The 27,709-nt window shown below is 49.8% G+C and overlaps 11 protein-coding genes across 11 annotated transcripts in view; 5 read left to right on the top strand and 6 right to left on the bottom strand.

Moving 5' to 3' along the window:
- Window positions 1-448: 448 nt before the first annotated feature.
- On the bottom strand, window positions 449-1,649 carry MAA_11726 (uncharacterized protein; the record flags this gene model as incomplete). Its single annotated transcript, XM_011412641.1, has 2 exons — window positions 449-1,162; window positions 1,239-1,649. 2 exons carry the CDS (start codon window positions 1,647-1,649, stop codon window positions 449-451), a joined length of 1,125 nt encoding a protein of 374 aa, XP_011410943.1.
- A 209-nt stretch (window positions 1,650-1,858) lies between these two features.
- MAA_11727 (FluG domain-containing protein) lies at window positions 1,859-2,962 on the bottom strand (the record flags this gene model as incomplete). The annotated part of the gene is made up of 1 exon (XM_011412642.1): window positions 1,859-2,962. The coding sequence occupies one exon, from the start codon at window positions 2,960-2,962 to the stop codon at window positions 1,859-1,861; it is 1,104 nt and encodes a 367-aa protein (XP_011410944.1).
- A 751-nt stretch (window positions 2,963-3,713) lies between these two features.
- On the bottom strand, window positions 3,714-4,994 carry MAA_11728 (fungal specific transcription factor; the record flags this gene model as incomplete). The annotated part of the gene is made up of 1 exon (XM_011412643.1): window positions 3,714-4,994. One exon carries the CDS (start codon window positions 4,992-4,994, stop codon window positions 3,714-3,716), a length of 1,281 nt encoding a protein of 426 aa, XP_011410945.1.
- A 303-nt stretch (window positions 4,995-5,297) lies between these two features.
- On the top strand, window positions 5,298-5,684 carry MAA_11729 (uncharacterized protein; the record flags this gene model as incomplete). Its single annotated transcript, XM_011412644.1, has 1 exon — window positions 5,298-5,684. The coding sequence occupies one exon, from the start codon at window positions 5,298-5,300 to the stop codon at window positions 5,682-5,684; it is 387 nt and encodes a 128-aa protein (XP_011410946.1).
- Window positions 5,685-6,075: 391 nt separating this feature from the next.
- MAA_09118 (uncharacterized protein) lies at window positions 6,076-6,348 on the bottom strand (the record flags this gene model as incomplete). The annotated part of the gene is made up of 1 exon (XM_007827116.2): window positions 6,076-6,348. One exon carries the CDS (start codon window positions 6,346-6,348, stop codon window positions 6,076-6,078), a length of 273 nt encoding a protein of 90 aa, XP_007825307.2.
- A 1,231-nt stretch (window positions 6,349-7,579) lies between these two features.
- On the top strand, window positions 7,580-9,726 carry MAA_11730 (uncharacterized protein; the record flags this gene model as incomplete). Its single annotated transcript, XM_011412645.1, has 2 exons — window positions 7,580-8,113; window positions 8,179-9,726. 2 exons carry the CDS (start codon window positions 7,580-7,582, stop codon window positions 9,724-9,726), a joined length of 2,082 nt encoding a protein of 693 aa, XP_011410947.1.
- Window positions 9,727-11,324: 1,598 nt separating this feature from the next.
- MAA_09117 (uncharacterized protein) lies at window positions 11,325-12,719 on the top strand (the record flags this gene model as incomplete). Its single annotated transcript, XM_007827115.1, has 1 exon — window positions 11,325-12,719. One exon carries the CDS (start codon window positions 11,325-11,327, stop codon window positions 12,717-12,719), a length of 1,395 nt encoding a protein of 464 aa, XP_007825306.1.
- Window positions 12,720-15,070: 2,351 nt separating this feature from the next.
- Window positions 15,071-16,030, bottom strand: MAA_09116 (gag-like protein; the record flags this gene model as incomplete). The annotated part of the gene is made up of 2 exons (XM_007827114.2): window positions 15,071-15,333; window positions 15,868-16,030. 2 exons carry the CDS (start codon window positions 16,028-16,030, stop codon window positions 15,071-15,073), a joined length of 426 nt encoding a protein of 141 aa, XP_007825305.2.
- A 5,770-nt stretch (window positions 16,031-21,800) lies between these two features.
- On the top strand, window positions 21,801-23,947 carry MAA_09115 (uncharacterized protein; the record flags this gene model as incomplete). The annotated part of the gene is made up of 5 exons (XM_007827113.1): window positions 21,801-21,988; window positions 22,346-22,407; window positions 22,645-22,952; window positions 23,248-23,461; window positions 23,514-23,947. 5 exons carry the CDS (start codon window positions 21,801-21,803, stop codon window positions 23,945-23,947), a joined length of 1,206 nt encoding a protein of 401 aa, XP_007825304.1.
- A 729-nt stretch (window positions 23,948-24,676) lies between these two features.
- On the bottom strand, window positions 24,677-25,488 carry MAA_11731 (uncharacterized protein; the record flags this gene model as incomplete). Its single annotated transcript, XM_011412646.1, has 3 exons — window positions 24,677-25,064; window positions 25,121-25,298; window positions 25,371-25,488. 3 exons carry the CDS (start codon window positions 25,486-25,488, stop codon window positions 24,677-24,679), a joined length of 684 nt encoding a protein of 227 aa, XP_011410948.1.
- A 296-nt stretch (window positions 25,489-25,784) lies between these two features.
- The window catches only part of MAA_09114 (Ribonuclease H-like protein), a gene marked incomplete at both ends in the record, with an annotated part of 3,779 nt that continues 1,854 nt past the window's right edge, over window positions 25,785-27,709 (top strand). Inside the window, 2 exons of the mRNA XM_007827112.2 lie at window positions 25,785-25,835; window positions 26,026-27,706. Of these exons, the coding sequence (XP_007825303.2) occupies window positions 25,785-25,835; window positions 26,026-27,706 (1,732 nt within the window). The remainder of the gene's footprint in view (window positions 25,836-26,025; window positions 27,707-27,709) is intronic.

The following is a 27,709-nucleotide window of genomic DNA, read 5'->3' on the forward strand; positions in this document are numbered from 1 at the left end:
AAGCTTGAGTTGGGCATCTGCAGACTTATGGATTAGCCTTGTTGGAGTAGAGAATGTATCCCAACGTATGCCCCGATCATACAGACACTCAAGCTTCGAAATCGATCGTATAGATCGATTTCGAACGATCACATGTCCAAATCGAATCGATCGTCGATCATATCGATCATAGCCTGCTCTACTTATCCCCATCTACGGTGATTCTGCCTACTAGCTGGAGAACTTGTCTCCAGTTATCTCCTTCCAGTAGACCCAGAGGTAAGTGTGGTTGATAAATGCCAGCCTTACTCCACGATCGGAGGCATTGTGCCATGCCCACTATGTGCCGTCCCAAGCGGCATCTGAGTGGTGTAACCATCCTTCCGCAACTACTGAAATCTCTCTCCGTTTCGGCGGAAGATGACGCAATGATAAGGAAGTCAACTGCCATGTATGAGAGTTGAGGAAATCACACAGCGCCAACGTCTCTCCACCAACCAATCGGGTCGGTTTTGTACGCCATGTTGTCTACTGGTGGTTCAGAGAGGTATTGATCAAGTTCGTCTTGTGGTGACAATGAGATTGACTGCTTTCTCTGTTTGCTTTGTGGCCCCTGAGCGTCTGCACGAGCTATCGATCGACTAAACGCCAGCCAACGCTCGATATAATCCAAGCCATCTTGGCTTCCGTGTGCTGAGATTGTATTGTAGGCTAGCTCATGAGCCGTGTTCTTATACTTTGTCTCCCAAATCCTCCTCAAACTCCCTGCATACGTCCTCTTCCATTCAAACATCTGACGAGACGGAAGCTGATTCCATAGCTGCTCTAGAGTTCGCCATTTTTTACACGGGTGAAAGACAACCGCAGCAACGTAGGCGGTGGAGGTTAGTTTACTGTAGTAATCATTCAATTTCTTCCAACCGAGCTTTACGTAGATCTTCAACAGCCTTCGAGTTTTTGCGTCCATATCGTCGAACAAGTGAACTTCTTCCATCATCTGATCATCGTTCTCTTCGATTACGACGCCTTGAACGGCCAGCTCGAGATGATCAAGGAGCATCTCGACGACCTGAAAGTACTCATCGAAGCCTCCCGATGTTGAGCGTTGACCAGGAATGCCAGCCCCCCTGGAGCTGCTTTGAGGCAATCTTAAAAGGTTGGAGAATCTTTTGAACCGCAGTGACTACCTTCCAGTCCTCAAGTGAAAGCTTTTCTTTTAATATTGCTGGCCGGTCCTGTTCTTTGCCGCCTTGGCTAACCCATCTTTCCTCCACTATGGACAGCATTCTGTTCAAAGCGGATCGTTTCAGTAGCGCTCGAGATGCCATTGCCTCATCAGACTGCCAGCGAGTACAGACGTTCTGGACCCACGTAAGTACTGGTTCGTCGGGAGCGGTTTGCCGCTGAGCTTCGTGAAAGTCCTCGAGAAGTTGGCTGCTCGTTCGAAGGGCAATGCCTATATTGTGCAGCTTGCCAAACGGGCCGAACTTGCGATACTTTTCCATCGTGACGGCATCGACCATTTCTGGAACTAGGCACGAATCCTGGCTCTCACCCGACGTAGTGCTCAACTCTAAATCCTCCTCCGGAACCGGCGCGTCAAAATCGTCGTCGCTTTTCAATGCATTAACAGCGTCGGATAACTGAAGGCGTTCGTCCTGTTCAGTCATAAAGTCCTGATCACCCCAATGCGCAAGCAGCTGTCAGAAATACGGTGGCACAATATCACTGCAAAAAATCTATTCTTCAAAGTAAAGTTGAGTTCGTTGTTCTTCTTCTCTAAAACTAGAAGAATTTCATCATAAATAAGGACCATCAGAATCCTGCTGCCTGCAAGGCAGCAGCATACTGAATGCTAGGTGGTAGCACACAGTGCGATTCAGCGCCACAAATCTGACAGCAGCTCAGCAAAATTGTCCTTTTTACCACCATACATCATTGCCTCTACTGCAAGGTTGAGGAAATAGGGAGCGCAGCGAATACGACGTTCGTATTGGTCAAAATCAAACTCATACGCAAGTGCCTCCATAGCCGTATCGTTATTCGTTGCGTTATCAAGCGTAAAGTACCCGATTCTATTCCGAAGGCTAAATGCACAGATCGTGTCAGCAACTTCGTCTGCCAAGGCTGCTCCGGTATGGCGCTTTCGGAGAGCAGGTAATGCCAACAGAATCCTCCATTGTTTCCAATTCCGGTCTATAAAGTGAGCATTAACGCCAAGGAATGATGTGTTCTGTCGGGAAGTCCAGCCGTCAAAAGTAAAGTGAATCATGCTTCTCGCTTTCTGAAGAACTTTTACGGGGTCAAGAGCTCGATTGTACTCCTTTTCAAGGAGATTCACGAGGGTCCTGTCGCTTGGTATCTGCCCTTCCTGAAGACAAGGGTTGTTGTAGAGTAGCAGTCGCTTGAAACGCTCGGAATTAACCAGATTAAAAGGGAGGTTGTGGTAAGTAAGCCAGTCCAGCAGGAGTAGCTGATTCATCGCTGGATCAAACAAAGTGTGCAGATTGCTAAGGAGACTCTGGTCTCGAGGGTTTTTCGGATCAGCGCGCAGCATATCAAGCACGTTTCGTTTTGCAGCTCCAGTCCCAAGAGCTACTTCTTCATGTGAGCCAACAGGTTGGACGACCTTGTGTTCCTTTCTAAGATGGCGAACAATACTCCCAGCGGTTGAGGCGATGAACGTATAACGCGCGGCTTTCGTTTTGTTGCGAAGGAAGCATCTTTCGCAGACCCATACGATCTTATGAGATTCGGACCCGTGGTCTTTCATCCTGAAGCCAAATTGCCACCACCATGTCCGCTCTCGAGAAGGGTCATGGCATGCTGTGAAGTTTGGAAATCGCTTGAATCTTTCGGTGGTCCACATCTGATAGTCCGGAAACCTGCTGGGCTCATGCGCGCTTGAGGTTGAATTGGTCGATGGTTCGGAAGGCGGCGGTGTCGAGGAAACGTTATCCGTCTCGTCGTCAAACGGGTCCATTCTCAGTTTTCGAACAACTCGACAGGGCCACGATGTGCAATATAATGCAGATATTAGCAGTGAGCCCTTTTAGTCCACCCCCTTTCTAATTAAGAGTATTGGCCATGTCTCAAATTCATTTGCTGTTGATGCCAATAGCACGTGATTCAACAGACTGTCCGTTGTCTCACATGGGTTTCTTCTGGTTGGAAATCAGCGCCTTCGCTGCATTGGCCATGGGCCTACCCGGAACCTTTTTCCACATATCCCGATCGACGATCAAATCGATCGACTGAGTGCTGGATCGATATCGATCGATTGAAGATGCTGATCGATATGATCGAAATCGAAATCAATCGATTAATCGATTCGATCATATCGATTGATCGATCGATTTCGAAGCTTGCAGACACTGAAATGATACAGCGTTGACAGCAAATGTAGGACAATATGCAGCGTCCTTGATTCGTAGGATGCCAATTGATCCATCAGGTCTTATGACTGGTAAATGGACTCGCCCATAACCTTCGATTTTAACCTCTGAATCACCAGCAATCAGGTAGTGTTCCTGTCCGGATTCTGGTTTTCTTATCGATTTGAACCTAGCAAGTTCGTTGAATATATCCAACGAAGCTCCAGAATCAAGGATGGTTGACGATCGTAAGGGATACTGGTCAGCTTGCAAGCAGGTTCCTAGACATATTGGAAATGCGGCTCCTTGCTGTAGTGCCTGGCCAACGATTCGTCTATCCAAGCTCGATTTGGCTGGTTGTCAATTAAATGACACTTGCTTTTTCTCTTGATCTAGTTCGACCTGGTCTTTCTGGGCTGCCTTTCGAAGTTCTGCCACCTTGGCTCTTAGTTCCGGGTCAACAGCCAAGGTTTTCTTCAAGAGGTTTTCTCGACGTTTATTTGCCGTTACTCCCTCTGGCCGTAGTTCTGGGATAGCTACCCAGCACGAGCTTAGATCATGCCCCGGTAGTCTGCAAGCTTCACAGTTCATGGCATGTTTCTTGTTACTGCTCTCTTGATTGTCTGTCCGTTGCCTCTTCCGACTAGACGGGTTTTTAGTTAAACTTTCAGTCTGATCACTCTGTTTTGTGTCGGCCTGGAATGCTGTTCCTCGCCTAATTGACGGCTTCGATGGTTGTGTTGGGAGAGCAGAGCTAGCCCAGGTTCGTAACTTGACTGCTACGCTTCCAATTGACCATTCCTTGCTTGCGTCCGTGGCGTTTGGAGGCGTATGGATTAGAGCTCCTTGAATCGCCAATGCTGCTTCTCGTAACCTGCCGTGATCACTAAGGTCATTTAGTTGTAATAGCTGCTGTACCCCTTGCTCAACGGCTTGGTTGTAATCTCTTGTTTTTACAACAAATGACTCTGCAGCTTGTCTGCAGTTGTCGGTGAAGTTGCGGTTATGTTTGGCCATTAAGCGGGCTATGTCGAATAACCAACGACCGCCGGTGACCTCAAGCATTCGACGACGTGCAGCTTTTAGTAGAAAGTTTTCCCACTTCCAGATCCATTCGCTGAAAGTTGTTGAATCGGTGCAGCTGAATGACTTGATGATCTGCTGGTACTCAATCACAAGTGCATCTGTTGCTTTAGTCTGCTCAGCATTGACCGCTACTGCTAGACTATCAATCCATCGGGGGAGATCATCGTCTTGATCAAGATAACGACCTAATCTCTCATCCACATGGCTGATGATAATACTCCGACCTAATCTCTCATCCACATGGCTGATGACAACACTTTTGGCCTTGATAAGATTGGTTTTCTGTTGCTCATACTCCTTGGAGCTGTCTTTCCAATTGTCACGGGCTAGTCTGAAAGCATTGACTTGAGATGCCGAAAGATTGACTTCAGTCTGAGCGTTTGCGTTAAAGTCAGATACTTGCGGTCTTCTTGGCTTTCGGAGAAGCACTTGAGTTCGATTTGCAGGTTTAATCGCTTCCCAGATGTCTATATCAATTAAGCTTGCAACAAACTTCTGCCAGTCGTCCCAATTGTCGATCCCCGTGAGGATAACTTCAGTCTTGGAAGGTGGCATTTTGCACTAAATTATTCAGAAGGGATTGATTTCACTTAGCTAACTGTCTCACGAACACTGTTCTTGTGTTCTGTCGATGTGCAGTTTTTCGCAGTGTGGCTGTGTCTTGTCTACAACCTAGTGCGCGGATCCGGGCTCGTAACTGTCACGTTATGAGACTCATGTTAACTAAGCTTCTTGATAAAATCATTATTGTTCGTTGTTGCGAGTGCTGCAGACGGAGCAGCTTTCTTTTTAATACCAAAAAACTTCCTTTCGTCCGAATCTAACTTTCGGCTAAGTTTAGTCATGATAGCCGACGCTATGACATCCAGCAATTACTCCAAGCTCTGCGACTTCAGTCTACAGAGGCATTATCCGACAAAACGACTCCTCCTGGATGGTCACGGCTCGCACCACACAATCGAATTCATCACATATTGTGAACAACACAATATTGTACCCTTTGGCCTTCCACCGAACCTGGCACACTTGCTTCAGACACTTGATGTTGTAGTATTTCAGCCATTGAAGCACTACCACGCAAAGGCTTTAGACCTCATTGTACGAGACGGCGTTAACATCTCCAAGCTCGAGTTCTTGGCTGTTATCAAGGGAGTCCGTCCCCAGGCTTTCAAAGAGAGCACTATACTCTCTGCATTCCGGAAGACCGGCATTGTACCCTTCAACCCCCTGCTAAAATTAAGTTAAATACTGCCATTGCGTTTGTCATCTCCTATCCACAGACAAGCTTAGGGTGCTTGCGGCCGAACCAGTCATCTGCACAAAGCTTCTGGGTCAGGTGGCAGTAGAAGCAGCTTAGGCATGTATATCACTGTTGCCGTGCCTTTTTGGCTCCCTCGAACATCCAGCATATCTGGCAGCCAAGCTTCCCTCCAAGCCCCTCGATCCTCTCCAACGCGCTTAGCTGCTCCATGCCGCGTGCTGCTCTGTTCTCAGCGGATACTCCAACTAACATCGAACACTTCACCGAGCTCCCATTGCCCATACTACAGGCACTCAGATCCAGTCGCGACCAACTGAGGAGTGCGCGTCACGTGCTAAGTACTGTACCTGAGAAGCCGGACAACAGTCTGATGCTTCACCACACCTCTTTATCTGCTCCCTCATCCACTAGAAGCCGGGCAACAGTCTCGTGCCCTGCCCCGGCGGCGACATGCAGCGATGTTCGACCATACCCATTCTTAGCTTCCTTATCAGCTCCGTAGTGAAGTAGCAGCCGGACAACGCCTCTAGCTGCGCTGTCTAGCAGCGTGCTGCCGAACTCGTCCTCAGCCTCCTTGTTGGCTCCCTGGTCGAGCAACAGCTGAGCCACAGCCTGGTGGCCTTCCGTGCCGGCGACATATAACGGCATGCGACGATACGCATTTTTAGCCTCTTTGTCGGCTCCTTGATCAAGCAACAGCTGGACAACGGCGCCATGCCCTACAGTGCGGCGTCATGCAGCGGCGTGAGCCCGTACCTGTTCTTAGCGTCCTCGACTCCCTGGTCCAGCAAGAACTGGGCGATTGCTATGTGCCTGCCCTAGCAGCGACGTGCAGGGGCGTGTGGCCGAACTCGTCCTTGGCGTCCTTATCAGCACCCAGGTCCAGTAGCAGTCGGGCAAGTACCGCGCCTCTGTCTTCGTCCGCCAATGCCGCCTGGTGCAAGGCAGTCCTGCCATGGTGGTTACGAATGGTCGTGTTCGCACTGTCCCACAGATCCCGAACCAGCCATGTTCACATCCGGCCCTGCTTCAATCGTCACACCTTAGAAAGAAGAGGTTCTTACCTCATCGTGCTAGTAATTCTGCTTTGTAGATATCACTATTGCCATAGTCATTCGACGATGCTTGAATGGCTAGCACGTCTTTCTTTGGTGTTAAAAAGTTCTCATTAAGCAACCCACAGGTTTGGGGCTTTACTGCTCGGCTTCGTGGCTGGTTTGTGCCTTTCGTTATCTGTTGATGTTTTGGTGTGGATACCACAGATAGAGGGCGTATGGGTGAATTGCATTTAAAACGTCATCGTTCAGTTATCTCGTATGCACTTGAGCACAGCATCTGAGAGAAGCCATTCTTCATAGCTTGCAATTGAGGTATCCAGATTCTGAACGCTAGCAGGTGAGATATTCTCGTGGTTTCTTGCTCGCTGTTCGGCGATGCATCGTCTAGATTTGCGATGATGGTTGGCATTTTGTTTGTGACGATGCGACCTTGCTTTTCGAAGCTTGCGTGGTGGGATAAATTCATCATCGCTGTCTCTTCCTTCGCCTGCGAGTTTTCGAGCTTTGCGACGTCGTCGCTTGTTGCTACCGCCAGAGGGGTTGGGATTTCTAGGCCTTCCTTCTGTGTTATCCGTGGCGGTCATGGGATCTGCTAGTTACCATGCATGTATAACCGACGACAACTTGCTGATCACACAGACGAGTACTGCCGAAGTGCCTACCCCCGGAACCAGGATAAGGATGAAAAGAAAAAAGAAAAGATCAAACATTAAGGGGCTAAGGCGCCATAGCATAAACACCGACCTCTCCGCCATGGCTGGATGGATGTGTCATTCAGCTTCAGCAACTTTTTTAAAGGCCACTCAAGCAGTCGTCGAACAATGCCTCGCCGAGCGATTCCTGCGGAGCAGAAAGAAAATGTCGCCCGCTTGCGCGAGAAGTACAAGAACGACCCCTATGTCCAGGTCGCTGGGGATCGCACCACTCGACCAAATGTTGCTAGCGATCTGCACTCCCGAGCAAGTCATCAATATCAGTCCATGCAGAAGCTAGAAAGGCACACGGAACGGGCCCATGTCGCGCAGCAAGTTGGAGACACTAGAGCTGTGTCAATATCGTCTACGACCCCCGGAGCTAGTACACCTCCCACACAGCTTCCGCCGCCGCCCCCAGCACCATCACAGCTCCTAGTCTCTAGAACGACTGAAAAAGGCGTGCGAGACCCTGCAGCTGAGGACGTGGAGGAGTGCCGTACGCCCTCCAACCAGTCCAATATGCTTTATCCTGCTGTTTCTGTCGACCAAACAGGAAAGCCTAGTGTCGAAGACACCAGAGCGCATCGTGAAAGAATCTTGCGGGAATCGATGGCTCAAGAAGCCACGGAGCGAGAGAGAAACCCTATTATCAATAATGCTGTCAAAACCTACGAAGCTCCGAGCAAGTTGATGCCGTCGCCAGCCAACTGTCCCTTCAACAACAGACTTCGTCTGCACTAGAGGCTCCTATTATCTCTGGAGCGGTGACCTCACGACTCATCACGGACCTCACTTTCAGGCCACGACCACAAATTGAGCAAACGCAGCAAGAAAGACACGGTAAGAGCCCAACAAAAGTGCCACCAGCTCCTGCAGTCGAACATGCGGAAGCGGCCAACCCCATAGCCGCGCCAGCAACGTCTGAGGTTGGCCGAATTGATCGCCCATGTAACAGCGGGAGACGGCTCCAAGACACCTTGGAGCATGCCACTAGGCTGGAGGCAGACCGAGCTCAGCGTCGGCGAGAACGCGAGCTTGACCAACTGTTGCGGGCCTCGAAAACTCGGACAAAATCCAACCAAGTCAAGGACAGTTCTCAGCAACCGAGTATTCGTCGACAAGATGCCAGCCAAAGGAGTCATTTTGCGACCAAGCCTGCGGCCAAGCCAGCGACGTCGCGAACAGGGGCCCATACGGCAGCGAACAACGCAACGCGGTCGGAGCTGCGAGTCGAGCTACCAGTGCGAAGGGTACAAGAAAATAACGAAACTATGGAAGACGTAATCGCTGTTACTGCTAACCGACCGCGACAAGCTACAGCTGTGACGATATCCTCTACGTCGTCCAGAGAAACTACATCGACTACTGCCACGGAGCGTGCAGAGTTTCTGACCCCCCGGCCACCACAATCACCGCCTCCAGTCTGGAAAGCGACCGATGCGTATTCTTCTTCTTCAGCGAGCCAAAGCGAAGAAGGCAGCAATAGACGCTCCGGAAATGCTTCTGAAGTTACCGAAACGCCTTCGCCCAGTCTTCCAACCGAGGCACGCCCGCAAACCCCAAGCTCGATGGATAAGGATGAGGATGAGGATGAGGACGAGGAGAGTTTAGCCTCCCCATCACGGAAATTGCCACAACATCATCACATATCGCCGATTAGCGGGTTCCATGAGTCAAGGACAACATCCCGTGACCGGGCTAAAATTCGAGCCCGAGAGTCGTCCATACTTGACATAGAGGCTTTAAACATTCGTGACAAGTCATCACTGGCCTCCACAACATCGGAAGAAAGTGTGGGAGATAGATCACTGATACCTGCCGGCGAGGCCGATTCCGACTATCGACCTTCCTCGCCAATCCCAATTGCGGGCGAAGAATCTGAAGCATCAACTATTGGTGCTTTTGGGCCGGACTCAGGACCAGCTACTCCGGCATCCAGCCGGCATACAAGCGATCTATTCTCGCCTTCCGATCCTACCGTATCTCATATGTCCATGTTGAGCTCCCCAGGCATGTCTAGCGCGTCAAGTCCGTCAAAATCAGATGGCAACAGTACCCCAACCAGCAGACCGCGCCCCGGAGGAAGCCACCGAGTTCTCGATCGATATCTTGGTGCCAATTTTGACCAAGAAACGCGGGGCGGTGCAGATTTCCTTGCTAAACAGGGCAAGGTGTACCAACAAGTAATTCGGACCTTTTTCGATATCAAGTGCGACTGTAAGTTTGTTGGTATCACCGGCCAGTTTTTATTATTGCGTTTTTATTCTGTATAGTTATCATACCTGAAAATACCCCTGCATTCTTGTCACTCCGCCACCAAATTACGCTGCCTAGGGTACCTCAGCTGTCACCCACGGTCCTTGTCACTTGTTCCATTCATTTCACCGTGTGAGAGTGCGCAGGGGTTTCATTTCTGATGCAAAATTGACTACCTAAATCTATGCTAGTGCTTGCGCACAGTGCAAAAGTTCATTTGAACAAAACAATTGTATTAAGCGATTAAGAGCTTCTTCTGGCACGGCCAGGCTAACTGGTACATATGAAACCGTAAACCCTCCGCATGAAATAGCTTCATGGGGTTTCTCCAACTTTTGCAAGAAAGCAGGCGGTATAACAGCCTTATAAAAGTACGCCACGCGTGCCCGAATAAACGGGAACGCAACAGCATACACCTTCTCTGCTACATCCCCGTCGTCAGACGCAACATCCTTTTTTCTTTCTTGTCGTTGTTTCTGTGCCAAGGAAATCAAAACACCTAGGATATAGGGATCCTCTGCTTCTACTGCCGGCTTGAGACGCTGCAGCTTCTTATTCTGGAGTCCAGCTACCGGTCCGTTTGGGATTTGGACTTTTCTCCGTTTCAGATATAGGGGATTCCTTTGCCAGATATATTCGTTTCGAAGCGCTCGTACAGTCCCCAGGTTGATACATGCCAACCGTCCTAATCCGGATTCGGCTTTGAAGATACCGTCTGTTAAAACACGTGCAGCTTTTTTTCCGCCGTAACAAAGTTCCAGGCGATTGGTCCTGTTTCCATGCCATTGAGTTAGTTACGAATGTAAAACACAGATGCTGCTCATTGCATTTTTCGGATGACCAACTGACCTCTCAAGCTCCTCGAGTTTGTAGTGCTTCAGAATTTCACCCATGGCGATCTGTTGCACCTCTGCACTCTCACATCTGAGTTGCCTTGCTGCGCGTAGGACTTCGTGCTTAATCGGCACGCCCTCAACTCGAAGACTGTGCTGACAGGCATCGAGGCGAGGGTTAAGATTGAATTGCACATTTAATACCATTAGGTGTCTGCAAGTCCAAGCAATAGGCTGAACATACAGGCGAGTTCTGTTGTGTTCCCTCATCGCCGCGCTTAACGATTGTCGTACAAACAGTTGGTCGCAATCACCGTCCGTTGATGTGCATGTCGATGTTGATGATATTATTGACGACGCGGATGGTGATGTGGACGACGCGGATGGCGAGGGCGAGGTGCGACGGCGCTTGCTCCAAGAACCGGGGCGGCCAGCACGCTTGCGCTTCAGTTCATTGTTTGGGCTGGTTTCGGCTGTTTGCTGCAACCGCCTTGTCGTCCGTAGCAATGGCGGAGATGCAGCCATGATGATGCTGGTTTTCGAGTTGAATTGAAGGCGGAAGGATACGCGCCTGCCAACCGCGCCCTGAAACGAAGCCAAGCTAGCCGCTGATGTAAGCCTGATCCACGCGCTACCCCACCCAAATGCCGCCCCTAAACATCCACATTTATCCGCCATCAATCAATCATTGCGCATCAATCATTGCATGAACGCTTGGAGGTTGATTCATTCTTTCAAACTCACTTTTGTCGTGCGGCACCACAACCAATCTCGCTCCAATTATGGCAACCCATACTTATTCAGCTCAGACACGTGAGGACCTTCAGAAACTCTCATCAGAACACAAACTGCGTGTTATCTCACAGCTTCCTGAACACGAGCAGGCTAGCTCCGCCAGTAACTGGACACTGCGGCACATTATCGTTTATAGACTCCTCATAAAAGGACCCGAGACAGATTTCCTGAAAGTTTTTAATATTGAACATCGTGAGGCTTGCCCGCATTGCCTCCCCGACGGGCCTTCATCGCTGGAATTGGACAGTCGCCAGGTCCAGAACCTACTGGAGATCAAACCTTTCGTTCTCTTAAAGACGGAACGCGAATTGTTGCAGAGTCCCGGCGGATTTTTCTTAGTTGCGTTGGCACAAGCCAGTCATGCGGACGTGAGCAATGCTCCCAGAACCCAGCCCGAGCGCGAAAGACTTGCTGTAAAGTGGCCCGACTACGCCAACTCGTTAGAGGCAATTGTAGGCTCCTCGTCGCCAACCCGTCCGTCATCATCTTCCGATTACGAGTTGGAACCCGGGCATATGGACGAAGATGAGAACGAAACCCATCGCACAATACCGGAAGTGATAGCTGTTAACCTGGCTGTTAACTTCCTTCGCTACGTGCTACAGCTTTGTCTAAAACAAGACGATGTTGAAGAGGAAATTCGCGCGCGTACAAGGAGTATGAGAGGTCAGGCAACTGTTGCCGGAGTAAAGAACATCACGTTTGAAGATGATGCAGGTATATCTAGATATACTCGAATCGCTGATGGCTGGAGATTGGCGCATCCATACCTGGCCTTAATCGAGGCGAAGCGGGCAAAGGACATCCGTATAGACCCTCGCACGGGTAGAAGTAGCCCAGTAGTATCGAACGATACGATAGCCCAATATCTGGGTGAAGCTGTGCTAGCCTGGCGAGCAAATAGAGACCTCCTAGGTCGGAAGTTAGTATCACTCTGCTATTGCAATGGTCCCACCTATCGATTTGCTGACGAATTTACTAGTGTGTTTCTCATAGCCATCAGCAATACGTTCATACGATTTATTCATTTCAGTTTCGGTGCCGACTATGACGAATACCTCGATGCCACTACTAAAGCGGATCAGAAGCGTTTAGTTGAGAACAAGAAAAAGGACACATTCGTGCGCATGCATCGAACTAAATGGTTCGACTTGCGAATGAGTGAAGGAAGAGAAATAGCGATGTGTCATGTTTTGATGCTGGTGTGGTGGCATGCAAACCAAGGCGCTGATGTGGTGGTGTCAGACGCAGAAATGTCAGATCTCAGTAGCGATGAAACGATGCACTCAGACGACAATGACGAATATGATGATTACGATGATGATGGTCACGACGACGATGATGATGATTACGAATATAATGCTGGTAGCAGCTCGGAATGACAAACTACAGATAGAGCATATTGTGGGTAGGTGTGTTTTTGAGAGGGAGGGTAACCGTGAGAATTCGTAGTTTAACGTGGCATATTTACATGCTATCTCTAGTTACAACCTCTGATGTTGAATAGTCATTACTAAACGACGATGAATACCACAAATGGATATACCGTTGATCCACCAGCAGCTGTGGGCATTACCTTTGGCATTGTCAGCTCCGGACTTGCGCTGTTCACAATAATCATTTCATGGCGCCAATTAAAGCTTTCAGCCTTGATGACTGTGACATTGCCGATATTCCCACCAATTGTAAGCACCTTTTAGCAAATATACCGCTTGTACAAACACTTTGCTGACCGTCGTGTCAACTGGCCATCCAACGACCCACGGCACCTGCCGTCCATCAAAGCTCACTCACATTCGATGCGGCTCCTCAATCGGAAGAGGGAAGACAGGCACATATTAATATCACTTAGCTGCCGTGTATTTTCAATCAGAAACCTTAACGTATACCGACCAATTATATCTTATCGCCTATCGTCTATTAATATATGGCCACCTTCTGTCTTGGCGCCTTGTGCTTGTCCATGCCATTGCTCCCTCCCAGATCTGCCCCCGAGGACCAACTGTGGGGCACTCCAACGTCCTAAACATTCCACCAGACCCTCTAATATAATAAGAATAGTGACAGTCTGGCTGGTCATGTAATTGAAACCGCATGGCAATGCCGTCTCTCAATTCACGACTACCTTGGCGTTTGCCGTACAAATAGTGCAGCTGCCTTCCAACCCATATTTGCACGCTGTTGCTCAGCAGGCTGCCCCATTCCACCTTCCACTAGAACTACTGCAAGAAACCAGTCGTTCATCCCCTGCAACCACCTCGCCCTAGCTCGATCCCCAAATTAAATTCCATCTTGGCTCTCTCCAATAACTAGAGGAAACCCTTTCCTCACAGTGATAAGTGACTTGGGGTTTAAAAGTACTCGGTTTGATTCGGTGTTCGGTGAGACAACCAGAACACCCGTGTCGACTGACGCTCGAGCACCAGTGCGGGGAGGAGGCATCGCACCGATCGGGCCGCTGATATCACCAAACGGCCAAGCAGCAAACTCCGGTGTGCCTCGCAAGATCCGGATATCACCAAATCGGTTAGGTCCGGTGTTGAAGGACAAGAACGGGTCTCGGGTTGACAAGGAGTTGACCGTGGACCGCAAAATTGTTGAGAGGCTCATCTGTGCTTCTACTTCTTTCTTCGTGGACGCTGTAATCCACTGTGCTAGCAAAATCATCTGCACCGGCCGCTGACGGAGAACGAATTTGATGCCTTGTGGTGGATCGCACGACAATCCAACTGCACCAAGGGCATAACATGTTCAGATCCTTCGTGTGTTTATGGGCACATGTTTTAACTCTGTGAATAGAGACGGATGGGGAAAGCACTTACGTGCTTATCCTGGGTGTATTTGTGGCGGCATACGGAAATTTCGCGTGAAGAGATGAGCGGCGCCATCCAAAAGAAAACTGGGCATGTTATTTGCCACGGGGTTGTTGTTTGCTGGAAGAGCCAAGAGTCAAAGGGTGACTCAATTGTTGGTTCATTGTCAGTGCGTTGTCTAACGGCCGTTCATCGGGCCTAGGTTGTGGTTGTGGTTAGGTATGACGTCGTATATTGCGGTAGGCGGTTGGTCTTCGAGATTCATCTTGGATTGATGAAAAGGTAGTGTACAGAGTGGTGTACGGGTATGATTTGACTGGTGTTCAAGCAAGAGCAGGATCAGATTATTGCGGGTGGTCGCTTGGGCGGTATTCCAAGTCGAATCTCACATTCGAACAACGCTGAAGATGTGCTGAGATGTGGGAGCAGGGATGGATTGTGTTTCAACAGAGACAAGTCCGGCTTCGAGAGACAGTCTCTAAGTGTTAAGGATTCTAGCTTGAAAGAAGAGTTTTTTTATTCTTTTTTATATAGTTAGTTATTACTTTGGCAAAGTTTATGCTGGACCCACCAGGTCATATATTGAGCTCCTATGTATGTATGTACAGTGGGAGCATTTTAATGACGATGCAACCTCACATTCTCACCAAAACTCACGAAGTTCAACGCATAGCATATTATTGCACTGGGTTCCTATGTGGCCATATCCTTGACAGTTAAAGCATTGCCTCAGTTGGCACAACCTGTCGTACAACTCACACTGAAAGAGCTCCCCTCGCCAGATAAGATCTTCGTCAATGATCTTGTTGGCGTCTTGAGGTCTCGTAAACTCGATGATGATTGAGGAGGAAGCAGTCTTTGCAGCAGATGTCCTCGTGAGCCATCCAATATATTTTATTCCGGCATTGGGGATGAAAGGTCTATTTTCCTGCAGAATGTCGTCCCTGATGTCTTTCGAATCGGCTCATATCCATCGACTTGGCGCGGAGAGCGTGCACGAGGACACCGTATGTAGGGATGCGAACAGTGGCTCCATTACCGAGCCGGCGCTCCCAGTCTTCAGCGAACTGTCGGAGTGCTTCCATATCGCCGGCCGAGACCGTCTTGATGCTAAGGTCACCGCTTTTGAGTTGGTTAGTTGACATTGTCTTGATGTTTTCTATGTGCTTGTTTTTGCTTTGTTCTATAGAACGGTCTACGTGTGCTTTCAAGCTACGGGGATTCATCGCCCGTAGGCTCGATATGATCAGCGGGTTCCGAATATTCACTACGATCTCACGGAGCACTTGCGCGGGAGATGCCTTGTATTGGTTCAGTGGATTATGTATACTGTTGCAATATTCACAACTTAATATCACGTGTAACATCATGTGTAGACCCGAAATAGGGTGAGACACCATGGATAGATATCGTGATTACCAACGCTCCCCCTTTTTCCTCCCTTGAAGAAGAGATAGACTTGAATTGATATTACACCCCTGTTGCAGTACTGCATCCCCAATTGCCTTGTGATCCCAACATATACTAGCAGCTAGTCCATTTCCTGCCGCTGCAGATGCATAAGTCCATATCGGGCTCGGTCGATTGTGCTGGTCTGCGTTCTTCATCTCTCATCATCACCATGACCGTTCTGCCTATGTCCGTCGATTCTGAGCCGCGACCTTAGTCTCATTCTGTACTTCGTGGATCTAACAGATTCCTTCCAATGTCTGCTGACCTGTGTTAGCTGCCTGTTTAAGTTCTTTCTTGATGTCGTCGAGAGCCTGCATCGTGCTTTCCACTGCAGTCTTCGATTCGGTTCTCGCCATCTGAAGTGCGTCGTGTACGGAGCTGAAGTCTAGGAAGTTGTGAATCTTATCGACAAGGGATAGTGCGCTCATGGCTATGATCTTGATCAGGTCATGGGGAACAGGTTGGTCTTTCGCGCGTTCGATGCACAGCAGGGCGTCCCTGGGGTATTTGCCGAGTTGCGTGGCGTGCTCGCGGAATCCGGCGGGCCATGCCAACTCTTAGGGCCACGGGGCCGCCATGATCGTCTAAAACGCACTGGGCGATGCGTTTGACTACAGGCTATTCAATTGACCCGTCGGGGAGGCGTGTAAGTGCTGTTTGGAGCTGTTGTTTCAAAAATTCGTTCTCACTGTTGTGAAAAAGTTTTTTTTTTTTTTTTTTGCCTCTCACACTAGGTATGCAAGGTTAAATTCCATGATAATATTCAACACTGCCTGCAACCTCCAAAAGCCTACTTAGCTGCAACATCCATCCTTCGGGTGCGACCTGTGTACGTACCTGCATACCTAGTTGCAGACACATACCTTGGTACCCTTTTGTTCAGTACACTGGCCTCCAGGTTTTCCAATCTTAGAGCAGTGGTCGTCACAGCACAAACCGCCGACGGGGTCTGGAAAGCTGCAGCAGATGCTCCTTGTTTCGAACACCTTGCCCTCCGCGGCCTCGTTGACTATTCCCTCCTTGGGAACTCTCTTAACGGATCTTGTTTCACCGTTACGAGCAGTTGCGCGACGTTCCACGTCACGAGTATTTATGAACTTTTCAAGAGCCGCAGTAAACCTCGCCTCGCCATTAAATTTCTCCTGGCCCATCTCACTTCGCTTAGTTGCTCTGTCACACACGCAAATCTGATATTGAGGACATTCAGTATTTTTCTCACAATGACCCCCTCGGCCAACCTCCCTCACACAGGTATTGTGGCATGCGTTGCCTCCGAGAGTGCAAGAGATTGAAGGCAAACATGCCGTAGCATGTCCAATCCCAAAAAGCGGAAGAAGGCAAGTGGTAAATCGCATGGTTGAAGAATTTGAAGTGACTCTTGGCTTTGACAAGATGGAGTATAGCAGATGATGAGAAGGAGAGTGTTATGGAGCATGGAATCAGTGGGATAGAGTAGGTCCAGCATACCTATTTATAGGCGGCGTGCTCGCTACGCCTGTATATCAAATGGTTTTTTAATGTCGGGTTAAAAGCGAGCTCGTCTTACCCGGCTCTGCAGCATTTCTGCTTTGTGAGTGTGGTATTGTAATCACATGAACGATTATGGACTGACATCAAAAGAAAGTGATTAATGATGATCTTGTGAGACACTAATGTTAGATGTTGACAGAAGCCCGGCAGCATTAACACACTGGTTGCTCTCGAATCCGGACATGGTAAAGATTAACATTGGCTGTCAGTCGTATTAACCGCATAGCCTGTTTACTTATTTGACGAAACTGCTATTAACATCTGATACGCAATTTGCTCACAGTTCAGTTTTATGTAGTGTAATATGTGTTCGGTCTGGTGGCAATTTTTGGCGCCACTTCGTAATCCGGCTCAAACTTCAAGCCACGGTGGCCAAGATCTTCGGTAAGATCTCCTAACTAGGCCAGCGGGGTCGCATCGCACTTGGGCTTAAGCCGTCATGTTCGGCACGGCCACGGTCAAGATGCCCAACATTCATGGGCCACTTTCACTGGTACATAGTCCAGGAGGGGGTCTCCGAATACCGGCGCGGATCTGCTTCTACAAAAAGCTGTGCCGCATTGCACTATATAGCGTTAACTAATAGGGACTATAAATATAGAATAAAGCTAGAAACTCCATAAACTTTGGGCTTGCGTAAGGAACACACAAGGAAGTAATCTGACATACCTGCTCGCTGGTCCGGGGGTCTGTCGGGTCATCGGAACACAGAGGACGTGGAACAAGAGGGAAAGCGATCGGCATTAGCTATGCGAACATCAAAGTGGTTGGTCAGCAACGTCATAGAGGATACTAACTGAGACAGTAACATATAGGATCTTCGAGGAGCATATACGAGTAACGAAGTGAAACATTTATACTTAGTCGAAAGGCGAGACTCGAGTAGAGGGCTCTAGTTATGAAAACGGGATTGAGGTGGTGCCGAACATCTCCAAACTTCACATTAGCGGGGAAGATGTAGGGTACGTGGCGGCACGGCCCGCACCCCTTGGTGTGTAAATTTCGGCGAGCTACTCCACATCGAGCTCTGTCGCCGACCAGGGCCGTGACATAGCAATCTGACACGGGCAAAATGTCAAGTTCAAGCCGCTCATTCAAGGCAACAGTCATTGCTATACTGCTGCCTGCCAGGCAGCAGTATTACAACAAGTATTTAGTTTCGTATCATTCTACTCTTTTTATAGGAAATCAAGAGTCTTTCATTTTGTCTAAGCTGCATTATACAATCGTGCTGTGTGAGAGGCAAAGGCACTGAGCACTGTTCGGTACAAACAAAAGGAAAGGCGACAGGAGCTGGCCGTAGTTGTGTGTGGACGCGTTGGCGCAATGCTCGCCCTCTCTGAGGTGGCAGACGGGGGAGGGTTTTGTTAACGAAGATGGTTCACTTAAACGACTTAGCAGCGGCGACCACAACCGACCCTCTCCACTGCCGACGGCGCGTCCTCCGCTTGACGCGGCCTAAGGGTGCTGTCCGCCGCAGATTCAATGTGACTAATTCATGACAGCGTGCAAATTCGACGTATCACATTTTGGTGGGAGAGATGTCCCCCGGCCTACACCCGACGGCCTGGAATAGTTGGTGAGCTGCGTGTGATATTCCACCACGAACAACAACATTCTATTGGATGAGAGGGGCTGGGGTAACTGCAGTCAGGCTCCAACTGTTGCGCTAACCCTTCAGTCAAATCTAGCACTTGCTCTTCCGCTGGACCCTTGGAGTAGGTACCATTTAGGTTTCGGACATACATCAAACTTTTTGTCAAAAGACCGCATGCGGAAGTCGTGCCCGGTGCTGGGCATCAAAGTACCACGCAGGTGACAGATCTGTTTTGCTGTCGGATGGTGAAGGCCTGTCCTTGCCGTGCTCCGCGAATGCGCTGATCAATTGCTCCAACAATGACTCCTGTCAATGATGTGTCCAGGTTTTGCAGCTCTTGTCCTCCCGCTCATTCAGTCATTGCTAACTGTTGCACAACTGGATTTGCATAATTCCGCAATGGTACTTTATCCTGTTAGGACCCCGAATCGACAGCAACAGGGATGCAACGTTTAGACAGCCTATGACCAAGACCCGGCATCGCGGTCGCGCAGAAATTACACATGCTGCTATTATGCCTGCCGGAGAGATGACAGCCATGGAATTTTAGCTTAATGGTCAAACGGATTTATCCCGCACCTAGCCCTCACGCCTCCTCCTTGAAACTTGACGATTTATTTTGTCACAAGGCTCCAACACAGCGTCCGGAACCTTGCTAGGACGCACCGTCGGTCACGGATCTACATGGCAACGGGCAGAACGACTTCGTAAAACCTTTAGACAGGGAACGTTACATCCTAGTTTATGTCGTGTCTCAATATTTTCTGTAATACGGAACTAATCCATCACCTCGGCGAGGTATTTCTTAGACGTGTCTTGAATCGGGCCTGATATGTGATTAAGAGGTGTGAGGGGATTACCAAGCAGGCCGTGGGGCGTCGGCATTCATTCGCTCCCCAGCGACAGGACTCCTTTCTCATATGTAAACTAAACGATGTGCTTTGAGCCTACATCGCCGCGCCAAGTATCGTGTCCCATGACTGGTTCTGTGCGTTCGAACGGATCACAACCTGTCGACCGATGCTCTACATGTGGTCAGACTGCATTAACCCTCATCATCAAAACAAAGGAATGATAATAGCCGAAGTTACACAAATCATCCATACAGCAGACATGCTCATGTCACGTTACGAGACTCATTGTCACCCAAGCTTTCCTCACAAATTCATTGTTCCTGTTGTTATTAGCCTTCTTTTTTCCTGCCAGACGAGTTCATCAGGGTGGCTGGCCAGCCTTTCAAACTTCCGACGTCTATGATTTTATGACATCCAGCAATTAAGTCAAGTCTGCTTGTTCAACAACAGAGGCAACTTTATCCGACAGCTCAAGGCAACCAGGTGGGAAGGCCGAGTGGAACTGAGCAACCGAATATACTCCCATGAGGTGCAAAAAGAGTCATACCAATCTCTGGCTTCACTAGAGGCGTAGCTCTCTGTTGCAACAGCTAGAGTTGCCAAGCTTTGTAATGCCCTCTTGCTGTTGCGCCATTTGGTGAGATTAGTTGTTCGTGTCCACGTCCGAGTACACATTAACACATCATGGAAACATTTTCGTTTTAATCCGCCGCGTCCTGTTCATCGCGCCTGTTCATCGCACTTATAGAGACAGACCCATCGGTTGGATTGACTCCCCAAGTGGAAGTCGTAAGTCCAGCAAGAAGGCGGGCAACCAGATGCAGGGTCCCATCCCGCAGATGTTTTAAGTACACATGTAGATTACAAACATCATTGTTTCATTTGACTCATCAAAGATCATGCATTGTTCGCGACAAATGAAATTCGAGGAGAGGACAGGAATACACACACGCCCAATATCAGCTACAAAATTATCGTTCTAGGAAAACGTGACAGTTACAGCTGGGGCGGCGATCAACTCAATCCACCCACGCCTGGGGTTGACGGGAGATTATTGCCTCTCAACTCCATCGACACCCCGGGTTACATTTACGTCGCAATTCGGACAGTACCAACAATTGTGTCTTGCCGTCGAACTCGGAAGTACGTTCACAAGTGTGGTTACGCCCCGGACGGATCCACCCATTTACGCCGTTAGGAGATGAAGGTGGGAGCTACCCGCTGGCACCGGCTAGCTGGCACTAATGCCAAAATCGTCGACGCCTCCGACGTTGCATTACCGAATGGGAAAACAGCACCCCCGTCCCTGGTAGTTGCGGTTCATCGGCAGAGGGCCGTGCAACCTAGTCAACAATCTCTTATTGCCGTTGGTGGATGGTCCCATGGCTGCCCAAGTCAACAGATCTGTCCGACAGTCAATGATTGGCGAGTTGTCGAATCTGGTCTGACAGAGATGCGAGGCAAAACAGGAGACATACATGGATGTCTGCTTCAAGGCCGGCAAGCCAGAAAGTTCCGAAAAATATGAGTAGAGGAAGTACAAAGTACGGTATAAGGTTACTGGCTGCATCACTGGGCGTTGAGGTTGTAGATAAAAAATGTGGCACTTATGAGGGCGGCCCTGGGAGAGCTGCCAGGGTGAGGCGGCATACCTCTACCTTCGCTCGAATGATTGCAAAGTATGTTGCAAGAGCCTTCTTTGGCCCCCACCGTGACTCCAAGGAGTACCAGCAGGGAGGAGGGCAGAGTGAAGTAACAAGGACTTCCAAACCAAAGGGTTTGGCTGCCGAAAATCCTCGGGTTCGTCGCTCAACTGCGGGCCCTTGCTTCTGTCAGGTTTCGCATTGGTCGGGTTGGATACAGGACGGTAGTTTCAACGATGACAGTGCCATCCATAAGCCGAAGTCTGCCTTGCCATTGCCAAGAGAGAATGGTCAAAGAGACCGGCGGACTGGGCTAGATTCGAAGTCCAATGCCATCCACAGCTTCGACATACACAGACAGCCAAGCTTATTGGGTATATAAACATGTCTCTGCGTCAGGAATCCCAAGATCATTATCAATCTCAACAACACTTATCTTCAGAATACTCTCAATCAACTCCTGACGCAACATCGGGTCACCTCCAATACACAAAAGTAAGATCAGCCTCCTCACCTGCAGCAGTTCCAAGGATATGTCCTGTTTACAAACCGCCGTAATTCTAGGTTTGTCGCGATGGTCAACGTACTCAGATACGTTGTCTACGCCATCGCCGTCGTGTCCGGCGTTGAGGCCTGCAAGAGGACCTGCGACATCGCCTCCGACAAGAACGGCTACTGCTACTACAAATGCACCGATGTGTGCGACAATGTGCCGGCCTCCCAGGCCCGCAGCAAGTTCCTTGCTGACCTTCGCTCGGATGGGTACTCCTGCTCAGGCGAAGGAAGGACGGTAGTGAAGTGTAAAAAGACGGGCCACTTCGGTGACTGTAACGATCACCATTGGTCTTGCGGAAGGGGCTGCTAAGCTAACAGCGAGGCATAAATTGCGGATGGGTTCTAGGAGACATGGAATATTAAGATCAAGTCGCTCATTCAAAGCAAGCACGATATGCTATTGCCTGGAAGGCAGCAATATTCCAAAGTATTTAGTCTTCGTATGATTCCACTCTTTCATGTAGTAAATTAAGAGTTTCTCGTTATCCAGTTATCCAAACGATCGGGCTGTGTGACAACAGGCATGCTGTGACATTTAGTAAGGGTAAAGAATGAATCCCGCAGGAGCGAGTATAAGGGCCTTAGTTACCCGTGCGATGTCTGCGTATGGTCTATGTCGATCGGCCGTAAGTCCAAAGGAGTTATACGGAGGTGGGTTTGTAAATCTTACCACTGGGGGGTTAGGGTGTAACGTTCCTTGTCGAAGTGCTTTCAACCACCAACCACTTTCTTCATTAACACCATCAGACATAATGGACAGACAATTTCCCAAATATGACGACAAGATATATAAGCTTTTGTTTGCTATGAGAAGTCCCGCTTATTCCTCTTTTGACACATAAGCAGCACTCAACATCACGAAGTTAAGTGTCTGATACCAGAGTCAAAGGGGCTTTTCCATGTCTTTACCACTGTATTACCCTATGTCGACAAGGCTGTTGTCACACAGCCCGATTCTCTGGGACAGCTTAGACAAAGTGGAAGACTCTTGATTTCCTACATAAAGAGTGGAATCTCACGAAAACTAAATACTTGTTGTAATACTGCTGCCAGGCAGCAGTATGATAATGGCTATTGCCATAATGAGCGAGTTGATCTTGACAGAGTGCATGACGTTCTCCCAGCAGACAGGTCAACCAATGACTTGGAAGTTAGGATCCGAACACAAGAGGTCCGAGATATCTAAGAAAAGCAGACATCTATAAATAAACTTGGCACGTGGGTCGAGGAGTCCATCAGTGACCATCTCTGGACGACCTGCTGCAATACTGAAGATACGATCCGCGTTTGGTACATCGGACCCAGGACGTCGGCCCTCAGCAAGGCACGCGACCGATAGCTGCGTGTGCTCCAACTGTCGGATAAGTATTGTAGCGTTGCGCGGCTGTGATCTTGTGTATTCATAACTGTCTGCCGAAATACAGGGAAAATTCCCCTCATTTATAATTAGAGAAACCTCCGTCCAGGGACGGAGGAGCCATCCCATTCCGGCGCGTGTTCTCGACGACGTCCTGTTCAACCTCAACCAAACGATCCAACTACACAACCGACGCGTATACCCCCCGCAGGCGACCTACAATATCGCGGAACAGATTAACAACTCCTACTCTCGATATTCCGAAGAACAAGTGAAGAAATGGAAGGATTCGGAAAGCAGTATTGGACGAGAGCTGGACTTGGGTACGACGCCAGCATTTGCGACCTACATTTCCCATTCTAATGCGATTTGTAGCTGCGAATGACGCAATTGAACTGCCTTCTTCGTGGCCAATTGAGAGCGACTTTGGCAAGTATCCAGAGAAAGCGCGCCAGCATGAAACCATTGTCTTGCGATTAACGCTACTAAGTGAAGAGCAGAAAGAGATTAGACTTCGTGTGGAAAAATTGCGTCGTATCAGGGACGCTGTTCAACCGCTGTCCGTTATTGACGAGAGCAGTGTTCAAGACAACCTGGTCACACGGAATGGGCCCGTGGAAGAGGGACTGGAGAGGATAAGGGCCTTGCTAGCACGAGTGACAAGTCGAGTGGCTGGTTTGCCCGACCAGCCCGCGAGCAATCGCCCACAATCTACAACAAGCTCAACCGTGGATTTGGGAAGGATGACCAAGTCTAGGAAGAGGAATATTGACAGCTTTCTCGCAGACCCCCGAGTTTTCCCGCCTTGAAAGGAAGGTTAATACCGCAAGTACGAACCGTCGTATACGAGTCGCCGGGCTATGCAGGCTATCAAACCATGAAGCATCAATGGCACCACGTATGCTGTTGATGACAGCCGCTCTACTCCTAATAAAATGCGTCAGAATACCCCACTACAGGTCCTGGGTCGTGTTGTAGCCAACTGGGCAGCCCACAAGACTCGAGAAGTGGATGGGGCTGTTATCTTGTCCGCAACACTCATATTCCTCCATCGCTGGTGGACCATTCTGACTCTTTGGAGCTAGAAATGCACTCCATGTAGTCGGTCTCATGACGGAAAACTAACTCAACAAGGCGACTTCACGCGATTGCAATGTCTCTGGTCACCTCAGCACTAAAAGATCTGGTAATTTTGCCAGAGGCGAAACTGACGCGAATGCAGTGCATTTCATTGGCACCGTAGCGTCTTCTGAAAGACCACAAACAGCTTCGCCATAGAGCAATGGGTTGGACAGCAAGGCATCTTTAAAGTGTACTTTCGGTCAAATTCTGAGTCACTGATTCACTTAAGTCTTATAAATAGGCGATGGGATTGTTAGAGCTTAATAGGAAAGAAGTGTTGGCGTCACTCAATTCATCAAGTTTATTCAAGCTGGCTAAATACATAACATGTTTATCCGTGACCCAAACGAAAGAAAACATCAGTCTGTAAGTCGTGAGTCGTGAATTCGTGAAAAAGTCATCATATACCGCCTGGTCTAAACTCGGTTGATGTCGGCGTTACCAAGTGGCACCCTAGCAACACCACGAGGAGAGGTTCTGGAGCCACCGTTGCTGGTCTGGCTCGATGCATCGGAAGACTTCTTGCCGAATTTATCTTCACCTGCAAAGTAGCTTGGGTCATTTTCATCGGTATGGGATTCATTCGCCGCCCGCTTGTAGGGAGTGGGTGGGAAGAGAAGTCGAACAGCAGGATCTTTGGCGGATTGAAGTCCAGACTGATGTTTCTTCAAAGGCGAGTTCTCTTGTGTATCGGGTGATATTGGTCTCTTTCTGTCGATTGTGATGGACCTTGATGCAACCGCTGTTTCCTGCCGGCGGAAGGAGCGGTTCGTCTGGTGGGGTTTGCGGCTGGGCGAGTTGGATCTGTGGCTGAATTAGCGAAGCTCCTTTTCAAAGCAGGCGAAAACAATTGCGATTACCGGTCTCGCTGTCTTGGCCATCGGATTTTGCGAGGTACGACCCAGATCGTCCGTCTGTAGATGGCGTGGGCAGTTGGAGAAACTGAGTGATGCTTTGTTGCTTGTATGGCGTTCGGAGCGGTTTCACCTTGTCTACCTCGTCGAAGTACAAGTACCTTTCGCATGACCCGTCTCCCCGCTTGTATTCGCAGGCCCAGACTTAAGGGTTAGTTTTGTTCCAAGTCGACAATGGTGCGCAGTGGCAACTTACACCCTTTTGGTATCCGAACCATGCGCTTCTTGTGCCGACATGTCGGTTCGTCGTTAACAAAAGCAATACCCTGATGGCAAGCCCGTAATGGATTCTTTCGCGGGGTCAAGGTGGTCATGATGGTGGCGTGGATTGGCTGCTGAGGTGAAATTTGTCTCTCGTGAGCATAGGTGGAATGGAAGAAAAGAAGATGCACCACCTTACGCGTCAGACGCGTCGGGATGGGCACCTCCTTCTATGGTGCTAGTGACTAAGCAGGGTCAGGCTTGTGCTGTCTGACGACGTAAAATGGGAAAGCAGCATGGTGTCTGTCTGCCTTGAACAGATGTCTCTCAATTGGGCAGACAGCCTCGGACAGATTGTAGGGCAGATGTCACATCAGTGACCAACGTGGATGGGCCAAGACTTGGATGAATGGACTACTGGGGCGAGATGGGAAGTGGGCGGACGGGTGGGAGATGTGAAGTCTGACGCCACAAGACGGGCAAAAAGGACAGCAACTACCCTGTACTAGCTGCGGCAGTGGAAAATGTGCAAGACAAGCAACCTTCCCTTGTATTATTACTTTCTTGGCATTTACTGTTAAGGAAGTACTCGAAACTACTATTGATTTGCTTAACATCACATAAAACCTCATTTTCTGCGCGTCGCGCAGTTGCGGCGGCGGCGATGGCGACGGCCACCTCCAGCCCGCCTTTGTGAGCCAGATTGGCTCGATCTCGGCAACTACACACCTAAGAATTTAGCTCGGGGTGCCCGCGCAGCCCTCCTTCGAGCCAGCTCACCCGTGGAGGTCACCGACATTGGCGTTTCACCCGCACGTGGCAGGAGCGCCCAAACGCCATCTTCACCACTCACCCGCATTTGCAATGCTGCTATTGCGGAAGGACAGCAGCTCGACGATTTTCCTGCATTGCCAACACCGACCATCCAGGAGCAGCAACACCTACCCATCGACATCACGGATGCGGCCAACCAGCTTGCGGACGAACAAGTTGCCGTCTACAACGCTAAACTAAAGGTCTTCCGAACCTTCTGCGCGCACTTTAACGAGGCGGCTAAGAAATTCCCATCCGGCCCGGAACGCGACTTCGCCCAACACTTCTCCAGCAGCTTTCTCGGCTTTTGGAAGCAGACACTCAGCAACTCCCAATCCGCTTCTGCGCCTACCTACAGCAGTGTAGCTGCCCACACCAGTTCTCCTCGCACTCCCACAGCCCCGACATACGACGCGCAGGCTTTTCACGCGCACCGCCAATCCGCACCCACACATCGCCAAGGGCAACAACCTGCGGCTCCTGCGCCACCCCGAGACGACCTCCGGGTATTCGTCCGCCTCGACGCCGACGCCCCGGCTAGGAACCATATTGGATACGCCATCCGCGCTCACGTTGCTAGCAAGACCGGTATTGAACTGAATCGAATCCCGCAAGTATTTCAAGTAAAGACTGGGTGGGCCATACGTGCCACAGACAAGCTCACACGCGACCTTCTTGTAGAGCGCCAGACAGAATGGGCTGCTGACCTCGGCGCAACAGCTGTAGAGACCAGCCAGAAATGGCACACCTACATTGTAGACAACTGCCCTCGTAGGCTCACCGATCTTTATGGGAATGAACTGAACTACGACGCTGCTGCCCGTGACGAGATCAACCATCAGACGGGACTTACGCCGGTCAGCGTTCGAGTCCCCCGTCGTGATAATGACCAACATCCATACAAAACACTTGTCATTTCCTTCTTAGAACCAACTAAAAGGCCTTGGAGCCTGTTTGGCACTAGCCGACTAGCCAGACTGATCGAAAGAACCAACCCTCCCAAGCAGTGCGAGAACTGCTGGGACTACCACACACGACATGCATGCAACAGACAAACACGATGCAAACGCTGTGGAAAGACTAACCACAACAGTGACAGCTGCACTGCCGCCGAACAATGTGCCAACTGCCTCGGACCACATATTGCGGACCTCACGACATGCCCGGCGCGGCCAAAGAGAGTTCATGGACTGCTGCAGCGTCTCCCCAAAGAACAGCGTGCGCTGATCAGACAAATGGGCTCTCAACTCTTCCAGCAACACCAGGCCGCACAACGACAGCCTCCTCAGGCGACACCTAACAACCATCCGGCACCAGAGGCCGTGGCAGAACAACAGCGTGCTCCAATGGCGGTCATGGAGCCGCCTCGGGATCATGTGAATCCTCAAGACCTGAGTACCTTCTTCACTTGCACCCTACCGGTCCTGCCGTCTTCTTCCCCGATGCGCCCCATGGCCGTGGAACTCGGACCAGAAACGGCGCGGAGACGTCCTCTGCTGACATCACCTAAGCGGCGCCGTG

The sequence above is a fragment of the Metarhizium robertsii genome (assembly GCF_000187425.2).
Source record: "Metarhizium robertsii ARSEF 23 chromosome Unknown MAA_Scf_15, whole genome shotgun sequence".
NCBI lineage: Eukaryota > Fungi > Ascomycota > Sordariomycetes > Hypocreales > Clavicipitaceae > Metarhizium > Metarhizium robertsii.